General features: G+C 37.7%; 1 protein-coding gene across 1 annotated transcript in view; it reads right to left on the reverse strand.

The window, feature by feature from the left end:
• Positions 1–24,326, reverse strand: part of Ndufs4 (NADH:ubiquinone oxidoreductase subunit S4) — a 98,148-nt gene that overhangs the window by 57,876 nt on the left and 15,946 nt on the right. Inside the window, exon 2 of the mRNA XM_060385730.1 lies at positions 7,389–7,467. Within this exon, the coding sequence (XP_060241713.1) occupies positions 7,389–7,467 (79 nt within the window). The remainder of the gene's footprint in view (positions 1–7,388; positions 7,468–24,326) is intronic.

Here is a 24,326-nt window from a genome sequence, read left to right on the forward strand (position 1 = left end):
GATAATGAAACTGGTACATTTACACAATGGAATACTACTCAGCCATTAAAAACAAGGAAATCATGAAATGTGCAGGCAAATGGAACTAGAAAAGATCATCCTGAGTGAGGTAACCCAGAAGCAGAAAGACATGCATGGTATATACTAACTGATAAGCAGATATTAGCCATATAATATAGGATAAGCATACTAAAATCAACAGACAGAAGCTAAACAACAAGGAGACCCTAGGGAAGAGGCTTAATTCTCATTCAGAAGGGAAAACAGGATAGACATAGGCAGCAGCTACAATAAAGAAAACAGGACTAAAGCCTACCACAGATCTACTCGAAGACTCCACCCAGCAGCGGATCAAGGCAGATGCAGAGACTCACAGCCAAACTTTGGACAGAGTATAGGGCATCCTATGGAGGAAGAAGGGGGAGATATAAGGATTCAGAGGGGACAAGAGCCCCACAACAACAAAGCCAAAAAAAAAAAAAAAACAGTGGGCCCAGGGAGGACTGCAGAGACTGATGCATCAACTAAGAGCCATGCATAGAGAGGACCTAGATCCCGTGCTCAGATGTAGCCCATAGACAGCTTAGTCTCCATGTGGGTTCCCTAGTAAGGGGAGAAGAGACAGTTCTCTGACATGTACTTGGTTGCCCGCTCCTTGGTCACTTCTCCCAGGTGGGGAGACCTAGCCAGCCCACAGAGGAAGAAGATCCAGACAGTCTAGGGTCAGACAGTAGGGGAGGAGGGCTTCCCCTATTAGTGGGATAGGGGAGAAGGATAGGGGAGGAAGAAGGAGGAAGGGTGGGCCTGAGAAGAGAAAGGGAGAAGCCCACAACTGGGATACAAAGTAATAAATTGGAAATTAAAATAATATTAATAATAAAAGTTGTACCATGAAAAGTGGCTAATTCCATCTGCAACAATACTAAAGTACACATGGCTTTTCTTAACAACAACCACTGTGCTATAGTGAGTACACAAAAAGATGTGTATACAGGGATGAAATTTAAATTTTTTTAAAATTTTTTCAGTTTTTTTTAATAGAAACTAGTTCTTGTTTTGCAAACTATAACTGCAAAGAATAGAAGAATTTGATGACTCAAAGTATCTCCTTGAGTGTTCAGTTTTTGGGGGGAAGGGGATAGATTGTTAACATAGTGAGAAGGGCAGGTACAGATGGTATAAGTAGGAAAATAATTTGCTATTCACTTTGTAGACCATCTAAAGAACTCTTAAACACACCTACAGACCATTCTTTAAGATGGTCTTAATTTAACAGACCAAAAAGCTAGCAGCAAATTCAATATACAGAAGGAAAATGTGCAGAAAATGGCATGCCTACATATGATTTGGGGAAGACCTCTCAGAACGGACAACAGCTGTTTCCAAAAGAGTAATTAACAAAGAATTAACAAGTGACCTTGACATCTGTTCTAGAAACTGATACTTTGCAAACAGGAAAATGTGCTGCTGTTATTGTACAGTTCTGTGACTTGTGGTCTAGTTCACAAATCAATACAACTTAGGGTTTTAACCAGACTATCACCATCTTAATAACAGTTATATCACTCTCCAAAATTTCATTCCTTTTAGATTTAATTCTTCCTGACCCATATCCAGCCTTTCTAGCCACTAACAAATTTCTTATTCCTAGAGTTCTCCAACCTCTAAGATATAAAATAAATAAAATTATATAGCATATAACTTTTGAGGCTGACATAAGTGATACATGTATTTTCTGGATATAATTCTCAGTAAATGTATTTAACAAATATTTTTTATGATCATTTTCTTTTTTTTTCCCCTTAAGGCCTTTGGTGGTTTGAATAGGAATGGCCCCCATAGTCTCATGTGTTTGAATGCTTGGCCCATAGAAGCGGCACTGTTAGGAGGTGTGGCCTTGTTGGGGGAAGTCTGTCACTGTGGAGGAGGGCTTTGAAGCTACATATGGCACAGCTATGCTTAGTGTGGCACACTGTCTCCTTGCTGCCTGCAAATCAAGATGTAGACTCAGTGCTGCTCCTCTGCCTACATACTGCCCATGTCTCCCACCATAACGATAAGGGACTAAACCTCTGAGCTGTAAGCTACCCCCAGTTAAATGTTTACCTTTAGAAGAGTTGTCATGGTCATGGTGTCTCTCCTCAGCAATAAAAACCATAACTAAGACAAGGCTCTTAGCTTTTTTTTTAAACGTATTTATTTTTTTATTAATTACACTTCATTCATTTTGTATCCCAGTTGTAGACCCCTCCCTCACCCCTTCCCAATCCCACCCTCCCTCCATCTTCTTCTCCTATGCCCCTCCCCAAGTGCTCTGATAGGGGAGGTACTCCTCCCCTTCCATCTGACCCTAGTCTATCAGGTCTCATCAGGACTGGCTGCATTGTCTTCCTCTGTGGCCTGGTAAGGCTGCTTACCCCTCAGGGGAAGGTGATCAAAGAGCCAGCCACTGAGTTCATACAAGAGACAATCCCCGTTACCCTTGCTACGGAACCCTCTTGGACACTGAGCTGCCATGGGCTAGATCTGTGCAGGGGTTCTAGGTTATCTCATGCATGGTCCTTGTTTGGAGTATCAGTCTCAGAACAATCAATAATTGGTGCCTCATGAAACTGAAAAGCTTCTGTAAAGCAAAAGACACTGTCATCAAAACAACAGCCTACAGATTGGGAAAAGATCTTCACCAACCCTATATCTGACAGAGGGCTAATATCCAGACTATATAAAGAACTCAAGAAGTTAAACACTAACAAATCAAGTAATCCAATTATAAAATGGGGTACAGAGCTAAACAGAGAATTCTCAATTGAGGAATACCGAATGGCACAGAAACACTTAAAGAAATGCTCAACATCCTTAGCAATCAGCGAAATGCAAATCAAAATGACCCTGAGATTTCACCTTACACCCATCAGAAAGGCTAAGATCAAAAAACTCAAGTGACAACACATGCTGGAGAGGATGTGGAGAAAGGGGAACCTTCCTTTGCTTCTGGGAATGTAAACTTGTACAACCACTTTGGAAATCAATCTGGTGCTTTCTCAGACAATTAGTGCTACCTCAAGATCCAGTTATACTACTCCTGGACATATATCCAGAACATGCTCAAATATACAACAAGGACATTTGCTCAACCATGTTCGTAGCAGCTTTATTCGTAATAGCCAGAAGCTGGAAACAACCCTAGGAATGGATATAGAAATCGTGGTACATTTACACAATGGAATACTACTCAGCAATTAAAAACAAGGAAATCATGAAATTTGCAGGTGGGAACTAGAGAAGATCATGCTGAGTGAGGTATCCCAGAAGCAGAAAAACAAACATGGTATATACTCACTTATAAGTAGATATAAGACATATAGTCAGGATAATCATACTAAAATCTGTACACCTAAAAGCTAGGCTAGAAGGAGGACCCTAGGTAAGATTATCAATCCTCACTCAGAAAGGCTAATGGAATGGACATCGGAAGAGGGAGAAAACAGGGAACAGGACAGGAGCCTACCAAAGAGGGCCTCTGAATGACTCTACCCAGCAATGTATCAAAGCAGATGCTGAGGCTCATAACCAGACTTTGGACCGAGTGCAGGGAATCTTATGAAAGAAGGGGGAGAAAAAAAAAAAAAAAAGAAAGAAAGAAGGGGGAGATTGTAAGACCTGGAAGGGACAGGAGCTCCACAAAGAGAGTAACAGAAGCAAAAAATACATAGCTTTTTTAAACTATTGTTACATTTTAATCTATTTGTGTGTGTGTGTGAATGTGTGGTTGTAGTTTTGTGTGTCACACAGCCTTAGGTAATGATCATAGGACAATTTGTGGATATCGGTTCTCTTCTTCTACCATATAAGATCTGGGGATTAAATTCAGGTCGCCAGGCTTGGTGATAGGCATCTTTATTCACTGGGCCATTTATTTTTAATTGTGAGAATTGTCCATTTTTACCACTTTTTAAAAACATGAACTGAACACTTTTAATAGAACATAGTATCTAAAAAGTATTTGTCTAATCCAAAGCTACAAAGATCTCCTCCTTCAGTGTCTTTTTAAAATTTTAACTATTTTAGTTTGAAATTTAGTACAAGTTTATATTTAGGACTTGGGAGTTAAATTTTGGGTATGGCTCAGGTATAAATGAAAGTTTTTGTTTTTAATTTTGCCTAGAAGTACAGAGTTTTCTCATCATTTTCTTCATAAGAAAGAACTTTTTGTTAGATTTTTGAGACAGGGTCTCAAGCAGTCCAGGCTGACCTCAATCTTGCTATACAGCCAAGGATGATCTTGGGATCTAGCCCCTCCTGCCTCCACCTCCTACATTCGGGAGCTGTAAGCATGTACCACCACACCCATTTAAGAGACAACTTTCTAACAGTCATGGCTCATCAGCAATATGAAGAGAGGCCTAACAAGGAAATAAGGGTCAAGGAACTGACCTTTTTTACATCAGAGAACCACTTGGTTATCCCAAGAAAGAGGTAAAAAATTTGACCATATCTCCCAGTCTCCTGTGTCCTGAGGCTCCACAGCCCTCCCTCCTCAGGACGCCTCCAAGCCTCGGCTCTAACAGTTCAGGCAGGGGAAAGTTAGACTTTTTTTTAACTAAAAATAACTAGATTCTGTAAAATCAGTAGGTGATACTTAAAAGTTTTAAAAGTTTTCAGAAACTAGAAACAGGGCAACAAAATGGATCTAAAATGTTTAGTTCATTCCCTGAGTCCCCAGTCATCATCTATATTACTTTTCAAATTATATTATATATGAATAACAATAAAATTATAATGGCTATCTATAAAGTAATGGCCAACTTTATTTCAATTAAGATTCTACCTTCCATCTAATTTAAGGTACAAATGTGACTATGGTATCTACTATGGGGTGGTTACTAAAGACAGCATATCAAGAATGAGAATATAGCCCTGAGCATGCCAAAGGGCTAGAGAGATGGCTCAGCAGTTAAGAGTGCTTGCTGCTCTTCCATTGGACTTGAGTTCAGATCCTAGTGCCCAAGTTAGACAGCTTATAATTGCTTATAATCGTACCTCCATGGGATCCAAGGCCCTCTTCTGGCCACTGGCCTCTTCCTCCCACAGAAGGTGCAAGCATGGATGTATGTACAAACACACACACACACAAAGAAAAAATTAACAACTAAATAGCCAAACAGAAAAAAACATACCAATCTAATAAATTGGTTTGGTTTGGTTTGGTTTGGTTTGGTTTGGTTTGGAGGCAGGGTTTCGCTGTGGAGCCTGAAATGTGCTAGACCTCACCCTGCAAACCAGGCTGGCCAGGAACTCAGAGTTCTATCTGCCTCTGCCTCCCAAATGCTAGGATTAAAGATGTACACCACCATGCCTGGTATAATAAATTGTTTTAAATTACATAATAACAGCATTAAAATCATCCTTTAAATAATTATGAGATTTATTTTAGATTCTGAAATACTTGTATCATTAATGTAACATACATAGACATATATGTATAACAATCTTATTTGCTCAAAATGCAAACATAATTAATTCCAAATACTCTTTGTTTGTAAAAGCTCTTCTGAGTCCATGATCTTATTATGCTACTTACTTAGCTCTTCTTTAGAAGCTGTGTAGGAATAAGACATGAAAATCTAGCAATATTTTGTTAACTATCCAGTTCTATAATTGGAATATAAAAATAAATAGCTAAAGCTCTAATTTAGGGGTTCATTTACCCATATTCAATATTACTCCAACACAGTGACTGTGTTGGAGGTGTTGGAGTAGTATCAGGAACTCAGCTGATTTCCAATAGAATACTGTACTGCCGTTTCACTAACATGCTTCCAGGAAAGTAATAACTCTAGGGGAAATGTACAAAGAGAAAAATCCATCAGCAGTGTACAACTGATTTTGTGACATGTAAGTAAAAGCATCATACTAACCCAGTATAAATACCTCAATGACTTGTCTAGAGTAATATATAAACCGGGTAATTCTTTAAGATAGAAAGAACCAAGAAACACTACCAATAAACTCTATAAAATTTTAATAAACAATAATACTGTAACAATAAGCCAATCTCTGGGCTTCAAAGAGATGGTGAACAAAAGTAAAACACTAGTGCTGCCAGGAGTGGTGGCACACACCTGTAATCCCAGCACTTGGGAGGCAGAGGCAGGCAGATCTCTATGAGTTTGAGGCCAGCTTGGTCTACCAAGCAAATCCAGGACAGCCAAAGCTACACAGAGAAACCCACAAAAAAACCAAAAACCAAAACACTGGTGTTTCCTTCACAACACATGTGAAAGGAAAGAGATGTTCCTCTTACACACAACTGCCTGTTTCTTTTACTCTTGACTAAATACAAATAATTTATATGGCATTGTCTACACCAGTGTTTCTCAACCTGTGGGCCACATATCAGATATTTACAATTCATAAGCACAGCAAAATTACAGCTATTAAGTATCAACAAAGAAGCATTATGAAGGTTGAGAATCGCTGGTCTGTACTAAGATGATGGTAGTGTCAACGGACAGGCCTAAGATAATCTGAATAAAAAGCAGTTAGCCTGAGGTCTAAGACATGGATTTCTTAAACTATCTGCTTACTTTTCTATTTTGTTATCCATCTATTATCTTTAGTAATAAATAGAGATTTCAGAGTGACTTGTTTAGATTGTGCTTACAGGGTCAAAGTTGAGTGATAAAAAAATGGCCTCATTAGAATGAGTGGCGGTGCTGGGGTGGTGGAGCTCAACACAGAAAGCTGGCCTAAGGAGGGTAATTAAGATACTTCTATTTATACAGTAAACCATACAACAAATGAAATACATACTAATACCATCGTTTACATTTGTACAATAGTCTTTAAAACATTATAAAAGTTGTGCTGTTGTATAATACATGCATTTATATCAAGCTGCATCTAAACTCTAAAGATATTTTAAATGATAGCTGTCAAAATTGTATTGACTGATGATGGAAAAATATTACTCTTTTGCTGTTAGCTGTATTTTAACTTTTTAGTACACAGAAATGAGGTTTATGGGCATACATAAAAACACAGAGTGATAATAACATTGCATGGTTCTAGGAAAACACAATATATTTAATTTAGAGAACACTGGTAGTCATCACATAACATAAACAGAAGTGTAACTGAGAAAATTTAAAAATATTTTTCCAAATAGAGTTCCAATTACTACTCATCAGCATTTGAAAGAGTCCTTTCTTTAATTTCTTAATACGTGTATATGATGTTTGCATATAACATTCACTTCTATTTTATTGTGAAAATCTTAAGCATTGTGTATAATTTTCCTAGAAGAACTCGGAACACTATACTGAATAATCTATTGCACAAACAATGCCAATGCAGAATGATAGCAGCAGGTTGCAGGAAACCCTTACCAGTTTCTCATCAACTGTTATAAGCTGTCTGTCTTGAGTTTGGTCCTGTGCCAGCTTCCATGCAGATGTGCTCAACAACCTGCAGTGCAAGACTTGGAGTTAGAGAATGATCTCGCCATGGAGAGAGAGAAGCAGACAGACTAACGTAAACATGCTACTTTAACAGTATCTGTCTTCTTAAAAAGAAAAAGAAAAGGAACGAAAGAGAAGACTGCACAAAAGCCCTTTTTCTCCCCAATTAGTTCTGTCTGCTGAGTTTTTGGCAGACTCTCACTTGACAGTTCACAACAGGCAGCACTTTATGTCAGTCCACAGACACTCTCACAAAAAGGCCACCAATGACAAGTGCTGGACTGCTCTCTATGAGGGCACAGTGGTTGGTTTGTTGAGACCAGGCGAAAACACGCAAAACGGTACCAATTGTTCTGGAATGCTGATTCCTACAAGATGGCATCAGGGAAGGGGGCTGTCCTCAGTTATAAGAACAAATTTCTTCACTCTCAATCTAGAAGCAATTTAAACAGAAATTATATGGATGTTTATTTTAACTAGTGTTGTTAGTCCAGTCTACCACTTGTTCACAAAATTGAAAAATGTCTGAATGAATAATTAAAACAGAAATGTTAATTTGCAAATAAGATGGGCACAAAAATCAATCCTTTTCGTGACATCTTTTTCCTTTGACATAGGTGTCACATACTCCAGCCTTGAATTCCCTATGTAGACAAGGAAGTATCTGAGTTTCTGATATTGCTACCTCCAGTTTATGTGGTAATGGTTACTGAACCAGGATTTTCTGGGTGCTTGGAATGCATTCTACAGAACTGCATCCCCCTCAGGCCACAATTTAAAATTTTTTTACAACAAAAAACTTCTGGGGTTGGAGAGGTTGCTTAGTGGTTAAGGGCACTAGCTACTCTCCCAAAGGACCTGGGTTCATATCCCAGCACCCACACTGGCAGTTGACAGCTATCTGTAACTCCAGTTCCAGGGGATCTGATACCCTCACATAGACAAATGTAAATAAAATAATTTTTAAAAAGAAAAAGACTTGCTATATTGCAATGAGAACAAAGTAAGAATTCTAATCCTTTCTGGGTTTTGTTTGTTTTGTCTATGTATGGGGCAGTTATTGTTGTTTGTCTTAAGATAAGATCACATGGCCTTGAACTTGCTATGTTGACCACACTGGCCTTGAACTCAAAGATCCCTTCACTTCTGCCTCCAGAGTGCTGGGCTTAAAGGCATTCATTCATCACCATGCCTAGCAAAATTCTAATTTTTATTAAAATAATGTATTCCTATAATTAACTTCAGAAAAAATGCCTACATAAAGGCCATGTATAATATATATTTGTATAGGTTATGTGCTAAATAAATCCTCCCTAGATAAGTTTCAAAATGCCAGGAAAAAATGTCATCTAGTAGCACCAAGGACCAGAGTCAATTATGAACACACCATTAATAATTCCATCCACGAGAGAGTGTAGTGCAGCAGTAGCGCATCTGTCTGAAAGCACAAGGCTCTGACTTGATACCCAGAACTTCTCCTTACCCTCAGGTTATACACCTACAATATATAATTTTTAGACCAAAGGTACTGTAAAATTATAAAGACTAGGTAGCAAGAAGGAAAAAGTTTTATACGACAGTAAAGACTCAATTTCCAAATAGGTAAAAGCAGTTCACTTAATAGGGATAATTCTCGAACTGTCAAAGAGTTAGCAAACAAAAAATAAAGTAAAAACTGGAAAAGGACACTGTTAACATTTACTTATTTATAAATAAACAAAATAAGTACATGAAAATGTTCAAGGTTACTAAGAATTAGGGAAATACATATCAAAATACACCAAGGTTCTATTTCATGTCCTTTAGGATAGTTATGTACCAATATCACTGATAGGAATATAAAGAAACTGGAATCTCTGTAGAATATAAGATGGTTCAGAACTATGCAAAATAATGTGCTGGTATCTTAAAAAAAATTAAACATGGAGTTATCATTTGATGTGGCCATCCCATTACTGAGTATATGCTCCAAAGAATGAAAGTAGTGTCTTGAGCAGGCCTTTATACACCAGCGCTCCTAACAGGACTACCTACCTATTCAAAAACAAAAAAAGACAGTATTGAGAATCATATAAAGTATTAACTCTAAATCTCTGCCCAAAGGATAAATCTCTGCCAGCTATGCTTACAATTATCAACTGCCATTATTAAAATATACAACTCATATTTTGTGCAAATTCACTGGTGGGAGGGAGGGAGGAAAGAACGGAGGAAGGGAGTGGGATTGGAGAGTGAGAGACTTATTTCTAACTGTGAGGACATGTTACTAGCTATCTGTGATCACTTAACTCCTCTGCTTCCAGGTTCCATTCTTTATATTTCTAAGCTGAGGAATTTACTGCTCTAACACTTCTAATAATGAGAGTCTAGGTGATTTCAAGAAGTACAAATGAATATACTTCTAATTTGTTGGAAGAATTCTCTGTAAAACGATAGTATTCTCTACTCATTTCTTCATGGAAGAACATTTGGGTTATTTTGCCAAAAAAAAAAGCACCAAGATACATGTTTGTTTGCTTGTTTGTTTTTGTAGACATGTAATTTCGCCTTTTTGGGGCAAATACCTATGTGAATAATTGCTACTCTTATGTTAATACTGTTTTTTAATAAACTTCTACACAGCTTCCTAAATTAGCTGGACCATCCTATATTCCCACTAACAGTAAGTGAGGCTCTTTTTTTCTAATCTTTCTAGTATTTAACTGTGATTGTTGTTTTAGCTATTAGCCAATCTAATAGGTGTTCAGTGCTATCTCACTATTGTTAGCACTCTGTCCACAGTCTAGTTGGGCTAATTTTTTTAAACTTATTCCCTCCGTCCAGCTCTCCCTCCTCTCTTCCCACCTTCTCTCCGTCCCTCCCTCCGTCTTCTTGCATGTGGGCGCTCTGTGTGTGTGTGGTGTGGTGTGTGTGTGCGCGCGCGCGCGTGCGTGTGGGGGGAGGGGTGCAAGTGCCAAGGCATACATGTAGAAGTCAGAGAACAACTTCTTGGACTTGACTATCTCCTACCTTTACTGAGATCACTGGTCTTATGTGACAAGCGTCTTTTACTTGCTGAACTATCTCACCAGCCCTTTTTGGGGGGTGGCCTCAAAACTGCCATCCTCCTATCTCAGCCTCCCCAGTTCTGGGGTTACAGGCATGTGCCGCCAAGCTTCATTGTCTACCAAATTCTTTTTTTTTTCTTCTTCTTTCTATTTATTTATTTATTTATTTGCTATTTTGAGGCGGGGGTTCAAGACAGGGTTTCTTTGTGTAGCCCTGGCTGTCCTGGACTCACTTTATAGAACAGGCTACCCTCGAATTCACAGAGATCTATCTGCGTCTGCCTCTGGAGTGCTGGGATTAGAGGCAGACAAAACCAATGACATAAAACTTGTACACTTTTTCTTTCAAGATCATTTTTGAGTTTTGCGCCTTACTAATACATCAAACATACTTATCTATGAGAACCTACTTGACTTGCTTCATTCTCATTTTATTGTTTTCTTCATTTAGACCTTGTAAATACTGGGGTGCTTGATTGTTCTGACATAGCAACTTGCCCAAGCAGACCTCAATGTCCTGATCTCAAGTGATCCTCCTGCCTCAAGCTTTCAAGTAGTTCAGAATACAGGCACATGCCAAAACACCCAGCTTGTAAATACTGATTTTTAATGCTTCGACGCATACACAGCATATGCAACATGGAACAGACAAACTTCCCTGCCAAAACCTGCTTGAATTGCAGATTTATGAGCAAAAAAAAAAAAAAAACAAAAAAAAAAACAAAAAACAAAAAAAACCCAGACTATCAGAACAACTGACTACTACAGTTGTTTGCATGCTGTTTATTTGTGCATGTGTGCATATACATACACATTAATCTCATATTTATTTATAATTTCTGCAAATAATTGAATACAGATTTATAAACATTAAAACTAAGTACTTTCAAGGCCAGAATTTGTTTGTTAGTCTTATGTATGGAATAAAATTCCAAATCCTATAGCAAATTTGAAGAATTAATTAATCTTTGACCTTTTGATTAGAAACCATTGTGCTTGTTTTCAACTTAAAACTTTTCAAATGTCTGAAATGACTGAAACAATTTTGTTCAAATTGTACCAAAAACAATCTGAATAATAGTATACTTCTTGACCCAAAGTATTAATAGTACTCCTACTCTGAAGCAATTAACCTTGCCAACTAAAAATAATTTAGTCAACATTCCCCTATCTTCTGTGCTAATTCAAAAATCTGGCTACAAGTTATCTTTGACACCACTCCTTCCCTCTAGCAGCTGGAGGCCGTGACCCTCCTCAGTGAGACTGAGTTCTGTACTGCCTGATCAGTAGAATGAAGCCACGTGTACGGATTTCCAGGGTGGGATTTGAGAGATTAGCAGTTTCTACTTCCTATCTCTTGGGACACTGATTCTGGGGCTGTGTCACTCTTTTGGAACCCAGAGATCATGGCGTAAAGACAGGACTGTCTCACAAAGAGGTCCATATAAAGAAGAACTGACGTCCTGAATCACTTTGCCATCCAGGAGCATTATTTCTACTGAACATTCATATACAGCTATCATAGCAAACACAGCACAGAGGAGGCAAACTTCCTGCCAAAACCTGTCCAGATTTCAAATATGCATGTATCCCCTTTGGTGAGGAATCAACAGTTTTGGTGTTTTATTTTTTCCTGCAAATACCTGAATATTGCTTTATAAACATTAAAGCTAAGCTAATAATGTTAAGACCAGAAATGATCTGCTGTGTATGGAATAAGATTTCTATTCTTAACACAAATCTCTAAGGACTTAATTAATCCTTAGCCTTTTGATTAAAACCCATTGTGTTTGTTTTCAACTTCTTACAAATTGAATTAACCCAAATTCATATAAAATCAGAAAGTGTTTAGTTCCATGTTAAACCATAGGAAAATATTACTGAGATCCAAACTGAAATGATAAAGTAATAGTAAATGTTCTCCAAGTCACAATAATTATCTTAGACCTGAAATGTGTTGATATGTTAATCATCCTCTATGCCTGATCTTAAATCTTCTCGAGAATTTGAGTCAACAGAGAATTTTTAAAATTTCATCAGCATACTGTATTCTCTAGCAATAAACTTAAGGATAACAGAGTTTAAGGGGACAGCAAAATGGCTCAATGGGTGAAGATGCTCAGATCCTGGGATCCGCAGTAGGAGGAAAGAACCTATTTCCACATGTTGTCCTCTGACCTTTATTTATCCACCTTGGCTTGTACATGGCTATGTGTGTGTTTGTATGTGTGTGTTCCAAAATTATCAAAAGACCACTTTAATATTCCAGAAAAATATATAGAATAGAAAAAAAGGAACAACAAAGATCCTACAAATTTTTTAGGTTCAAGAAAATAACAGTGAAAAGTTATCACCTGTAATTTCTTTATCAAAACTAACTTACCTTATAACTCAGATTTCTATAGTTGAGTACTTCATATTAATTTAAAATGTCAGCTGGTCAAATCAGTAAAATATAAATATCTTCTCATAGATGCCCTTTCTTATGAGCCTATTCCTCTGAGCAAAGAAAACTTGTGATAGGAATTAATCCTATATAATACAATCCAAAGGATACCAATGGTCTAAAATGAACAATATAAATATCCACCATAAGAAACTAGAGAAAAGGAGAGCTATATAAACCTAACATGAAAAGAAGAAAAAGGGGGTTGGAGAGCAGAAATGATTCAGTAGTTAAGAGCTACTTCCTATCCTCTCAGGGCATTCAGGTTTGGTTCTAAACACTCACTTAGTTCCAGGGGATCTGACATCCTCTTCTGCTCTCACTACACCAAGCACACACATGGTACACACATACATGGTATACACACACAAGGTACACATGGTATCCTTTATTCACGCTGCCCTGAGCACCAGGTTCCAACATGAAAACTTTCATCAAATTTTTATAGTTACCAAACAACAGAAATTTATGAATCAAGGAATTTCTCAAATACATTGATGGAAGCATTGGGTAGGCGGGTGTGAAACAGAATAACGAGATTTCACTCCTTTCAGATGCTATCTGGTAAGATTCTCAACTTCCTGACTAGTAGAAAACAGTGGCTTATTAATGTAGTCCAAAAGGTTTTCCCTTATAGTCACAAGAATGTAAGTCAGACATGACATAGGGTGGACAATGAATGGCTAGTAAAGAGACAAAAGATAAACCAGGATAATTTAGTTCTGGACCTCCAACTTTCTTTCTAGTCTCCAATAAAGTTTTAGACAGCCTTACAGAACCTTCTTTAAAGAAAACTTCTGCAGGGACTAGAGAAGATGGCTCAGTGGTTAAGAGCACTTGTTGCTCTTGCAGAGGACCTAGGTTTGATTTTCAGAACCCACATCACAGCTTGCAATCTGCTGTGACTCCAGTTTCATGGGATCTGATGCCCTCTTCTGGTCTCCTTTGGCACTGCACACAATAATACACATGCACAAAAGCCAAACACTCACACACAAAATAAACCTTTAAAAAAATTTAAAACATCTTAAGCTTTACTATTTTAATTATGTGTATCTGTGTGGGTGTGTGCATGTGTGTTGCTGGTGACCTCTCTAGGGTTATCCTGGAGCAGGAATTATAAGCAGTTGTGAACTGCTAAACATAGGTGCTAGGAACCAAACTCAGGTCCCTTGTATTAGCAGTACATGCTACCCTCTGTATAATCTTTAACATAGTTATGGCTTTTTTTCTAGAACATCAGTTAACAAAACATATACAAAGCACTACAACAAAGACCACTCTGAATGTTAAGTAACTAAGTTTTCTTAGACCAGAAGAAAAAAGAAGACTATCCAGGTATAATCAGTTATGCAATGCAAGTTCAAGTTAATGCAGTAAGTACAGGAAACAAAGACCACTGGGCCTGGTGGCACACACCTTTAATCACAGCCCTTAAGAAGTGGACGAAGGCAGACCAAGTCCAGCCTGTTCTACATAAGGAGTTCCAGGCCAGCCAATGTTGTATAAAAAAAGAGAAAAAGAAAGCAAGAGAAAAGAAAACTACATATATTAGACAAGAATAAAATGGTCTGTTTGCCAATGACATCATAGTCTATCTGAGCCCAAACACATGAATCACAGAAAAGTCTTTTGTAAGAAGTTAACTGTAATAGTGAGGTTATACAATACAATATTAATATACCAAAGTCAACTGCTTTGCTAGCTACCATCAATAAGCAAATGAAATGTGGTATTAGAAACATGACTATATATAATCAACACAACAATATAGTCATGCCAGAAAGTAGCACTTCATCAACAAATCTGTAGGATCACAGCCTCCAGGATCATCACAGGTGTCTCAGCTCAAGGTACACTCTATGATGTTTGTCCAATGAAAAACACCACCAATGAATTTCCCAGAATTTATTCCCACGGTTAAGTGACATACAATTGTAAATAAACATTGACATGAAGATCTAACCGTGTATACAAGATTTTTATGAGCAAAACTAAAAAACTCTAAGAAAGGCAATTATAAAATATCTAAATAATGAAGATATGTTTTATATTCATGAACAGAGACATTGGTATTGTTAAAACACCATTTCTTCCCAAATTATTCTATAGATGAAAGAAACCCTGCCAAACTCCCAGTAAGTTACTTTTTGGACATTAGTAAGCCAGTCTTAGTGTTCACATTCAAAGACAAAGATCCAAATTGAAATACAGAAAGAAAATTAACGTCAGAAGACTGATACTTTCTGACCGTAGAACTTAAAACATAGTAGCACAGAAATACATTATTTAAATACAGTCAACTGACTTCTGGGAAAGAAGCAAAGGCAACATAATAAAATGAAAAATAAAATCTATTCAGTGACCTTCATGTCAATTCCATCTGTCTGTCATGCCTGTGTGGGCATGAGAGGCAGAGGTTGGCACTGGGTATCCTCCATCACGCTCCACTTCATTGTTTGAGAAAGGCATGTCACTGTAACAGAAGTTCATAATCATCTAGACTAGCAGGCCAGCAATCTCCAGAGCTTTGAGGAGCTATACTTCCCAGCACCACAGTTCTAGGCTCGTCTGTCACACCTGGCCTTTCTTATGTGAGTTCTGGGGATTGGAACTCAGGTCTTTGTACTTGTGTAGCAAGTTCTGTACCCATTGAGCCTCCTCCCTACATGTCATATAATGACCTTAAACCCTTCACCAAAATTATGCAAAACAGACCAAAAGACCAGTATTAAGATGTGAAACTAGCAAGATTCTATTCTATATGCTTGTGGTTGGCACTGAGTTTGTACCTACCAAAAATGATTAATGCCATACAAAAATGAATCAACTGTATTTCATTAAAATTAAAGCTTCTGTTCTGTAAAATGTAGTTTTTTAATCAAAGCTACAGAATAAGAGACTGTATTTGCAAAACATCGAGTTTGACTTAAACAACAACAAAAAAAATGCATCTAGAATACACACATATCTCATAAATTTCACTAAAAAAAACCCACCTAATTAAAAACTGGGCAGGGAATGTTATAAGACACCTCAACAAAGCACACATAGATTGGAAGCAGAGCAGTGCATGTTCTAATCCCCAGATCTTGGGAGGCAGAGGCAGGAAGACTGCAAGGAGTTCAAGCCAGCCTGATCTACATACCCATTTGCGGACCAACTAGGATGACATAGTAGGATCCTGTAGTTCCAAGCAATACTATAATAACAACCTGATGATAATCAGCATATATGAAAGGTGGTCCATATCATATATCATTTGGAAATCACAAATTAAAACTAAAAAATAGTGAGACAGAGAGATCAGCAGATCTACCAGAATAGCTAAATTTCACCAGCCTGGTCTACATAGTGAGTTCCAGGCCAGCCAGGGCTATGCAGAAAGACCCTGTGTCAAAAAAACAATACAAAACAAAATCAGCTAAATTTCAAAAACACTGCTTATACTAAATGCTGGCAAGGATGGGAAGACCGTCATCACTGGACTACAAAAAAAGGTGCAGCCACTTTGGAAGCATGCATGGTAGTGTCTTACAAAGCTAACACAAGGACCATTATGTGTCTGAAAAACAAGCCTAATGTGTACACAAAAATATGCAAAAAATAAAACAAAAATCGTTCAGATAAAATGGTCAAGACTGTGTCTGGTAAAGCATCCCTTTCATCCCAGCATGCAAGAAGCAGGCAAATCTCAGTGAGTTTGAGACCAGCCTGGTTTACATATTGAATGCCAACACAGATATGCTAAATCACTAGTAAGACACTGTCTCAAAATTAAAACAAAACAAAACCTACTTCATGCCCATAATAGAGTTATTATCACCAGAAAGACCAGAAAGCAATAAGAAGCGGCAAGGGTGTGGGAAAATTTGTTCACTGCAGCACTATGGAAAACAGTACGGCTTCCAACAACTTCATCTCAGACACTGAGAGCATGAATTCAAAGATATCCTTGCACACTACAAGTATAGCAACAGTAATCACAAATAGTTCCGCTGGATGGTGGTGGTGCATGCCTTTAATCCTGGGACTTGGGAGGCAGAGGCAGGCAGATATTTTTTAGTTCAAGGTCAGCCTATAGATTAGAGAGTGCCAGGACATCGAGGGCTACAAAGAGAAACCCTGTCTCAAAAAACCAAAACTAAAAAAAAAAAAAGTGGAAAAAATTCCAGAATCTATCGACAGCTAAGTGGGTAAACATAATGTGGTAAAATTACACAAACACAGCAGAACATTTACTCAAAGTAAGCTGAATCCAGCCATCAATACAAAATTGATGAACCTTGAAGACATTGTGAATAAAGCAGTTACAAAGGAAACATTTGCATGTTTCTAGAAGCATCAAAGCACATAGACTATAGATCGATGGGCAACAGAAGCTGGAAGGTTGATGAGAGAAACATCAGATAATAATGGGATATATATTTGATTTATATCAGAAATATCAGGGTTTCCATTGGGATTATGAAAAGTTCGTAAGACAACAGTGTTGACAGCATTGGCTGCTTGTCACAATAACAAACAGGATGATAATAACTTACACTTGAAACAGATAAAATAGTTCACTTTACATATTAATATTGTATCACAATAAAAAACAGAGACCAGCCACAATGGTACACTTGTGAAGGCCCAGCAATTGGGAGGCTGAAGAAAGAGAATGTCACAATTCAAAGCCAGCCCGAGCTACACACCCTGTCAAAAAGAGAGTATAGCTTGTGATAACTGGTGAGCCCTAGTTTATCCTGCTAAAGAGAAAAGCTCACTAGCGGTTTTCAAAGTTGCAGACTTGTAACTTTGCCTAGAGAAAGTCTCTTCACATATGCATGTAGAAATACTATGTCTGTATATATTAACCACTCATTTTGCAAAATTTTAGAAGTCCAGATTGAGCTGCTGAACTTCACAATAATTATTCATTTGTACTGCATCATGTAGCAAATTTTCCAAAATTACACACTTTTGAAAAAAAAAATACACTTTTTAGAAACTTCTAGTGTCTGTGTAACACAAAATATGGCCATGCTTTTTGTGACCATATGTCCCACCAATTGCCACCCTTACTATTTTTTAGACCTTGGGCTGGCACCAGTATTCAATGCACATTTTGCAAGAAATAGTTGCTAATGTTGAATCTCTCCTTACTTAATAGATTTATAGCATAAGCAAACATGTGAAAGCAATTATTCTTATAATACACTTAGAAAAACTATAATGAACAAAGAAAAGAAAAGTAGGCCCAGGAGAATCAGTGATCCTCTGGTCAAATAAGTAACTGCTAGATGGTTTAAGTTACCTATTGCACTTTTTGGCATCAAAATAAAAGATTTTTCTTTCATAAACATAAAACAAAAAATGTATTCATAATAGAAACAAAATTAACTGATTTATATATTTATTTTCATTGGCACATGAAAATACAGAAGTATTTTATATTTTAAAAAATTCCAAACACACTTCAAAAATAGGGAAAAGAAGAGTTCACAGGGCTGGAAAATGGCTCAATGTTTAAGAGCACTGTCTGATCTTCCAAAGGACTCAGGTTCAATTCCCAGCACCACCTACAGCTCATAACTATCTGTAACACCAATTCCAAAGAATTGGACACCTTCACACTAACGCACATAAAATAAAAATTAAATAAATTATTTTAAAAAAGGACTTCCCAAGAAACTTTTTGCGGGGAGGGGGCACTGGAAAAAACAAAAACAAAACAACAACAAAAAAAACAGGCTTACAGTGACAAAGACAGAGCATTTAACAGACTCCACACATTGATACATAACTGATAAATTTCCTAAGGTATCCCAGAAATGGTATAATGTATTTAAGATTCTAAGTAAAATTTCATGAACTTCCTTTGCCAAAAAAAGTTCAAAGTATTTTTTAACTCTATACCCACCAATAGATAACTATTTAGTTCTCCCCTTTTCTTAAAATACTAAAAACTTGAATATTTCAATACCCCATTCTCACCAATGAAGAGGTCCTCCAGACAAAAACTAAACAAAGAAGTAGTAGAGCTAGCATGTTACGAACCAAATGCACCTAACAGGTATCTACAGAACACTTCACCCAAATACAAAAAACAAAAAAGTTTGTTTTTATGAAAAATTTTTTAGAATTTAATCTTTATTGTAAATTGCCTTAAAATAATTATCTTTGTAAATTCCTTTTGCCTTTTTTGATACCTGGGGAAGGATGTATTGTACAACTCCCTTCAGGAGCTAGCAATGTGAGCAGTCTTTGATATTAAAATACTCATAAGCACCTTGTTCAATAACCAAATCCACAGCTTTCCCACATGCCGGCTGCATGCTGTAAACGTAATCTTACCTTGCAGGGGAATTACAGCGAACATAGGCTCTGACACTATCACTTTTCACTTGTAGGGGGAGGGTATGCGTACGTGTGCAGGTGTGCCAGCCCTACCTGTATGTATGGAGGGTCAGACAGAAGTTGTCAAGTGTTGCTCTCCACCTTGCTTTGAGACAGGATCTCTGGCTGGGATCTTGGAGCATATCAGTTATGACAGGCTCTGGACAATCTTCCTCAGATCTTCTTGTCTCAGCCCTCAGCCTGAGATTTCAGACACATGATAAAAGGGCTGGATTTTACAAGGGTACTGGGGCTCTGAACTCATGTCCTTATGTTTGCATGACAACTGAGTCATCTCTCTAGCCCTTCCATAGTATTCCAAAGAATACTATGTATATATAGAATTCCAAAGAATTCTTTGTCTCAGCTGTAACTAGAACTTTCCCCATCATGTATCTGATAACTTGGTTTGAGCATCTTTGAGGGTAGGGGAGGACCCAGGCTACTGATTTTTTTTTAAGATTTATTTTTATTTTATGTATATAAGTATTTGCCTGCATACATATATTTGTACCATGTATATGCCTGACAGCTGAGGAGGCCAGACAACTGTTAGCCACTAAGCGGGTGCTGACAACCAAATCTAAGTCTTCTGCAAGAACAGTAAATGCTCTTAATCTCTGAACCATCTCTCCAGCCCTGTAGGGTGCTGATTTTCAACAGAAGCTAATGCAGTTCTGTATATGACAAAAAAAAATCTCCAAAAGATAAGAATGCAGACAAGCCTGTGAGACATCTTCTTTATTAATGACCGATGTGGAAAGGTCCAGTCCATTATGGGGGGTGCTCCCCCTGAACAGGTGGTCCTGGGGTATATAGAAAGCAGGCTGACAGCCTGGGAAGAAGCAAGCAACAAGCAGCACTCCTTCATGGCTTCTTCCTCAATTCCTGCATCCAAAGTCGTTCCTGGAGTGACTGCTGTAACTTCTCTCAGTGATCCACGTGGGAGCTTTCAGCTGAAATAAACCCTCCCTTTCTTCTCAAAGTTGCTTTTGCTCATGATGTTATATCATAGCAAAAGAAACCCTGAGATTCTTGGTTTTTAAATCAGTCCTTACAAAAATCTTCCAAACATGCAGGAGTTCAGGAACCCCATCTTCCACTCTCATCATGTTTTACTGCTTTAAGTTTATAACAAACATGATTAGAATTAAAATCATACTTCATTTTAACAGGGAAAAAGGAAGAAAGTTCTTCTCTACAATACTGAATAGCAAGGGTGTGCTGAAAGTTGTTAAGTAGGCAAAGCAGCTGCAAGGCTGCCAGCTCATGCCAGTGGACATGGGGTCCACCTCAGGTGAAGGAAGATCTAGAGCAGGGATGCAGGGAACCAGTCACTCCACAGAGCTACTCTGCAGCAAGATCTTTAACTCAGCTCTGAGGATGCAGCTCAATGGTACACCCCTTATCAAGAAGGAATGACACCCTAGACTTGCTCTCTAGCAGCTGGGGGTTAGGGGTTTACCTTGAATTCAGTTGAAATAGGATTATTCAAGATCTACTTAACATTTTTTACCAAAGTACACTAATCATCCATAAGTAATTCTATATATTCTCATAAGGCTTAGTCATTAGGGCTGTGTAATATTATATTTCTCTCAAGCATCTGGTAAGATTGTGCTGCCTTAACATCTTCAAAGTTAGCTATGGGCATACAATTTATGTTATCAGTGAAATGTAAGAGAAAGTGACCATATCCACAAGTTTTAAGTCTACACATGACTGCATTTGTTGGAGTGATATTTTTGTGCACTATATAAACATTGTCTTTGTATTATTCAAATGCTGATTTATGTGCCTAGAAAGTTGAACGCAGGCCTACAGGCGGACAGAATCACCTGTCTCAATGTTTTGTAAACATTGTTCTCCATCATTTCTGACTGGTTGAACAAAGAGCTGAATAGCCAATAGCTGAGGCAAGAGAGGGAGGCAGAAATTCTGGCAGAGATAGGGACTCCGAGGAAGAAGCAGAAGGTGAGAGGATTCCTTAGTGGATGCAAAGGAAAAAACAGGGTACTGGGACTGAGAAACTGAGGAATGGTAAAGAACCACGTGACAGAAGAGAGATTAAACACGTTATGAGAGCTAGTTGGAATCAACAGGGAGCTAAGTCCTAAAGCTGTTATAAATAAATATAAGTCTCAGTGCCATTATTCAGAGCTGGGGCGGACACAGAAAGTCCATATGGTTTCATGCCGTATCATTTTCTGCTGTCACAGTAACTAATGGTAGCTGGTATGTCCACAAATGAGGACATAGAGTAAAAGTGATTAGCTGCCCTGTAAGGGACACAAAGGATGAACTAGAAATAAAGCTTTGTTGATTTTAAGTGATAGATCCTGACACCTACAGCTTGAGAAGCAACTGTGTGTTGATAATACCTCTCTAGAGAATGCCACATGAGAACTCAAGTTGTACGGTATCTGCTATACATTGACTGTTTGAAGTTCAGTGCGATATTTAGAGACTTTGCTATTTTCAAGTGAATCAAGATGTCACATTTTACAAAGCTTTATTTTGGTCTTAAGGGCAGCATAATTTTTGAGTTCCAAGCTCAAAAGCCATTACATGATTGTTTCACAAAAGCACTAAAGCTACTGTTACATCTTGCAGAACTTACCTGCTAAATCAAACCTGAACCTACACATTTATCTGCAACTTAAAGTATTCACATTTGCTGTGTTTTTTTTGGGGGGGTTAAGGACTTTGGGTTTAGAACATTATTGTATCTTTAATAAAAACCACTGAGATTATGTTTGCATCATAAATGTATTTAGACCAGAGCCACTATGCTGAAAAGGTAAAAATTAACTTTTTGAGTAACATTACATTATCAACAATATTACATCAAAGATAAAGACACTAGGCATTTATTTACTCAAAGATGAAGTGTCTGTCTATCTACAATATCTGGTATTCGTGAACAAACCATTTTACAAAATTGGATGATCACATGATTAAAATTAATAAATCTCAGTTTAAAATGGCACTAACTACTTCTCTTCATGAAACCAAATGGAATATAAGCAGGTGCTGACTATAACTTAAGAGCAGTAAGACCTGCGGGATGGTGGTGGTGGCACACACCTTTAATATCAGCACTGGGACACAGAGGCAGGTAGATCTCTGTGAGTTTGAGGCCAGCCTGATCTACAGAGCACGTTCCAGAATAGCCAGGGCTACACACAGAAACCCTGTCTTGAAACAAACAAACAAACAAAAAAAGTTAGTCTGTTCCAAGCTAGAATTCCAGATCTGACACTTAACGGCAATATGATCTAGAAAAAAAAAATCACTTTAAAGTCTGCACTTCAATTTCCTCCACTGTAAAAATAAGGTTAATAATAGCTCACAGAGTTACTTGTAGAATGAAATAGTAGCAAGTTAAGTAACTGCATGTAATACCTGGTATAGAGATAAAAATGCTCCTTTCTTTCCCTCTAGTAAGAAGCAGGGCGAACCCAAGCGAAAAGAAAACCCTACAAAACAATACCTTTCTGGCTTTGCTTAAATAAATGTGGACAACTCCTTTCCTTTATTTTTTCCCACCAAGTACATGGATGACCATACCCACTGCTCTGTTTCATCTCCATTCCTTTCCATCTGAGCTAGGACAACAATCCCTTAAGTCCATACCTTCTGTCTCTAATCTTTGTGAAAGTATCCTCCCACTTAATCATGTAATTATCTCAATTATATCACTGTTTGCTTAAAAATTTTCTTTCTTTCCCTCTTTTGTTCGTTCCTTCCTCCATTTGATCCTCCTATCTCTAATACACTCCACTCCCATGGGATTGCAGGTCACTGGGGATGAAACCCAGGACTGTCTACATCCTAGCAAGCCCCACAGCAAGTGAGCTATGACCATAGCCTTATAAACTGTTGTTTAAAGTTTAAGTAGAGAGAGAGCAACAAGACATTTCTAATTACTTCAAATGGTTTAGGTAAAAAAGAATGTATATTAGATGTGGGCTGAGTGAGTGAGTTGGTTTGTTTGATATAGTCTTGGTAAGTGGGTATGTAGCTTGGTTGACCTCAAGCTTACAATCTTCATGCTTTATCCTTCTAATAGCTAGAATTACAAGTTTGTATTGCCACCACTAGTTTTATAAACATTTTTTCTCATCTATATGCATATATGGGTAAAATAAGAAAGAGAGGTATAGAAGCACACTCCTCTAATCCCAGGACACAAGGCAGAGACAAGTGGATCTCTATTGAGTTTGAGGCCAGCCTGGAATACACAGTGAGTTTCAGGACTAGACAGAGAAACCCTGTCTCAAAAGAAAAAATGAAAAGAAGAAGGATGGAGAAACAGCAGCAAAATATTAACATTATTAAATTTAAATACTACCGTGTGTTTGTAGCTTCATTTTACCGAAACTTTTTCAGTGTATTAAAATTTTAATAACAGCAAAATTAAAAGTAAAATAATGAAAATTAGAATTATATGCCTCATCTTCAGAAAAATAGGAAATAATAAGAATATATTTTCTTGAATATGTAGAAACAAACTCCAAGCATCAAGACGCTCCTAAAGATGACTCGGGAACACTGGCTGCTCTGCTAGAGGACTCAAGTTTGACTCTCAACACCCATAAAGTGGTGCACAAACATCTGGGACTCTGTCTGGTTCCAAGGGATTTGATGGCCTCTCTGGCAGCCGTGGGCATCAGGAATACATGTAATACTCATACACAAAACACAAAATGCTCATACACATTTAAAAAAAATTTTTTTTTTAAGAATTTAAACAAACAGGAAGGCTGGAGAGATGGAGCAGTGGTTAAGAGCACTGGCTGTTCTTCCAGAGTACTGGAGTTCAAATTTCCAGGACCCACATGGCAGCTCACAACTGTTTATAACTACTGTTTCAGTGGCTCTATCACCATCACACAGATATACATGGAGTCAAAACAACAATGCACATACAATATAAATAAAGAAATTATAAAAAAAAATAATTTAAAGAAACTGCTAAGAATGGCCTGA

This window comes from Meriones unguiculatus, chromosome 6 (assembly GCF_030254825.1).
Source record: "Meriones unguiculatus strain TT.TT164.6M chromosome 6, Bangor_MerUng_6.1, whole genome shotgun sequence".
Lineage (NCBI taxonomy): Eukaryota > Metazoa > Chordata > Mammalia > Rodentia > Muridae > Meriones > Meriones unguiculatus.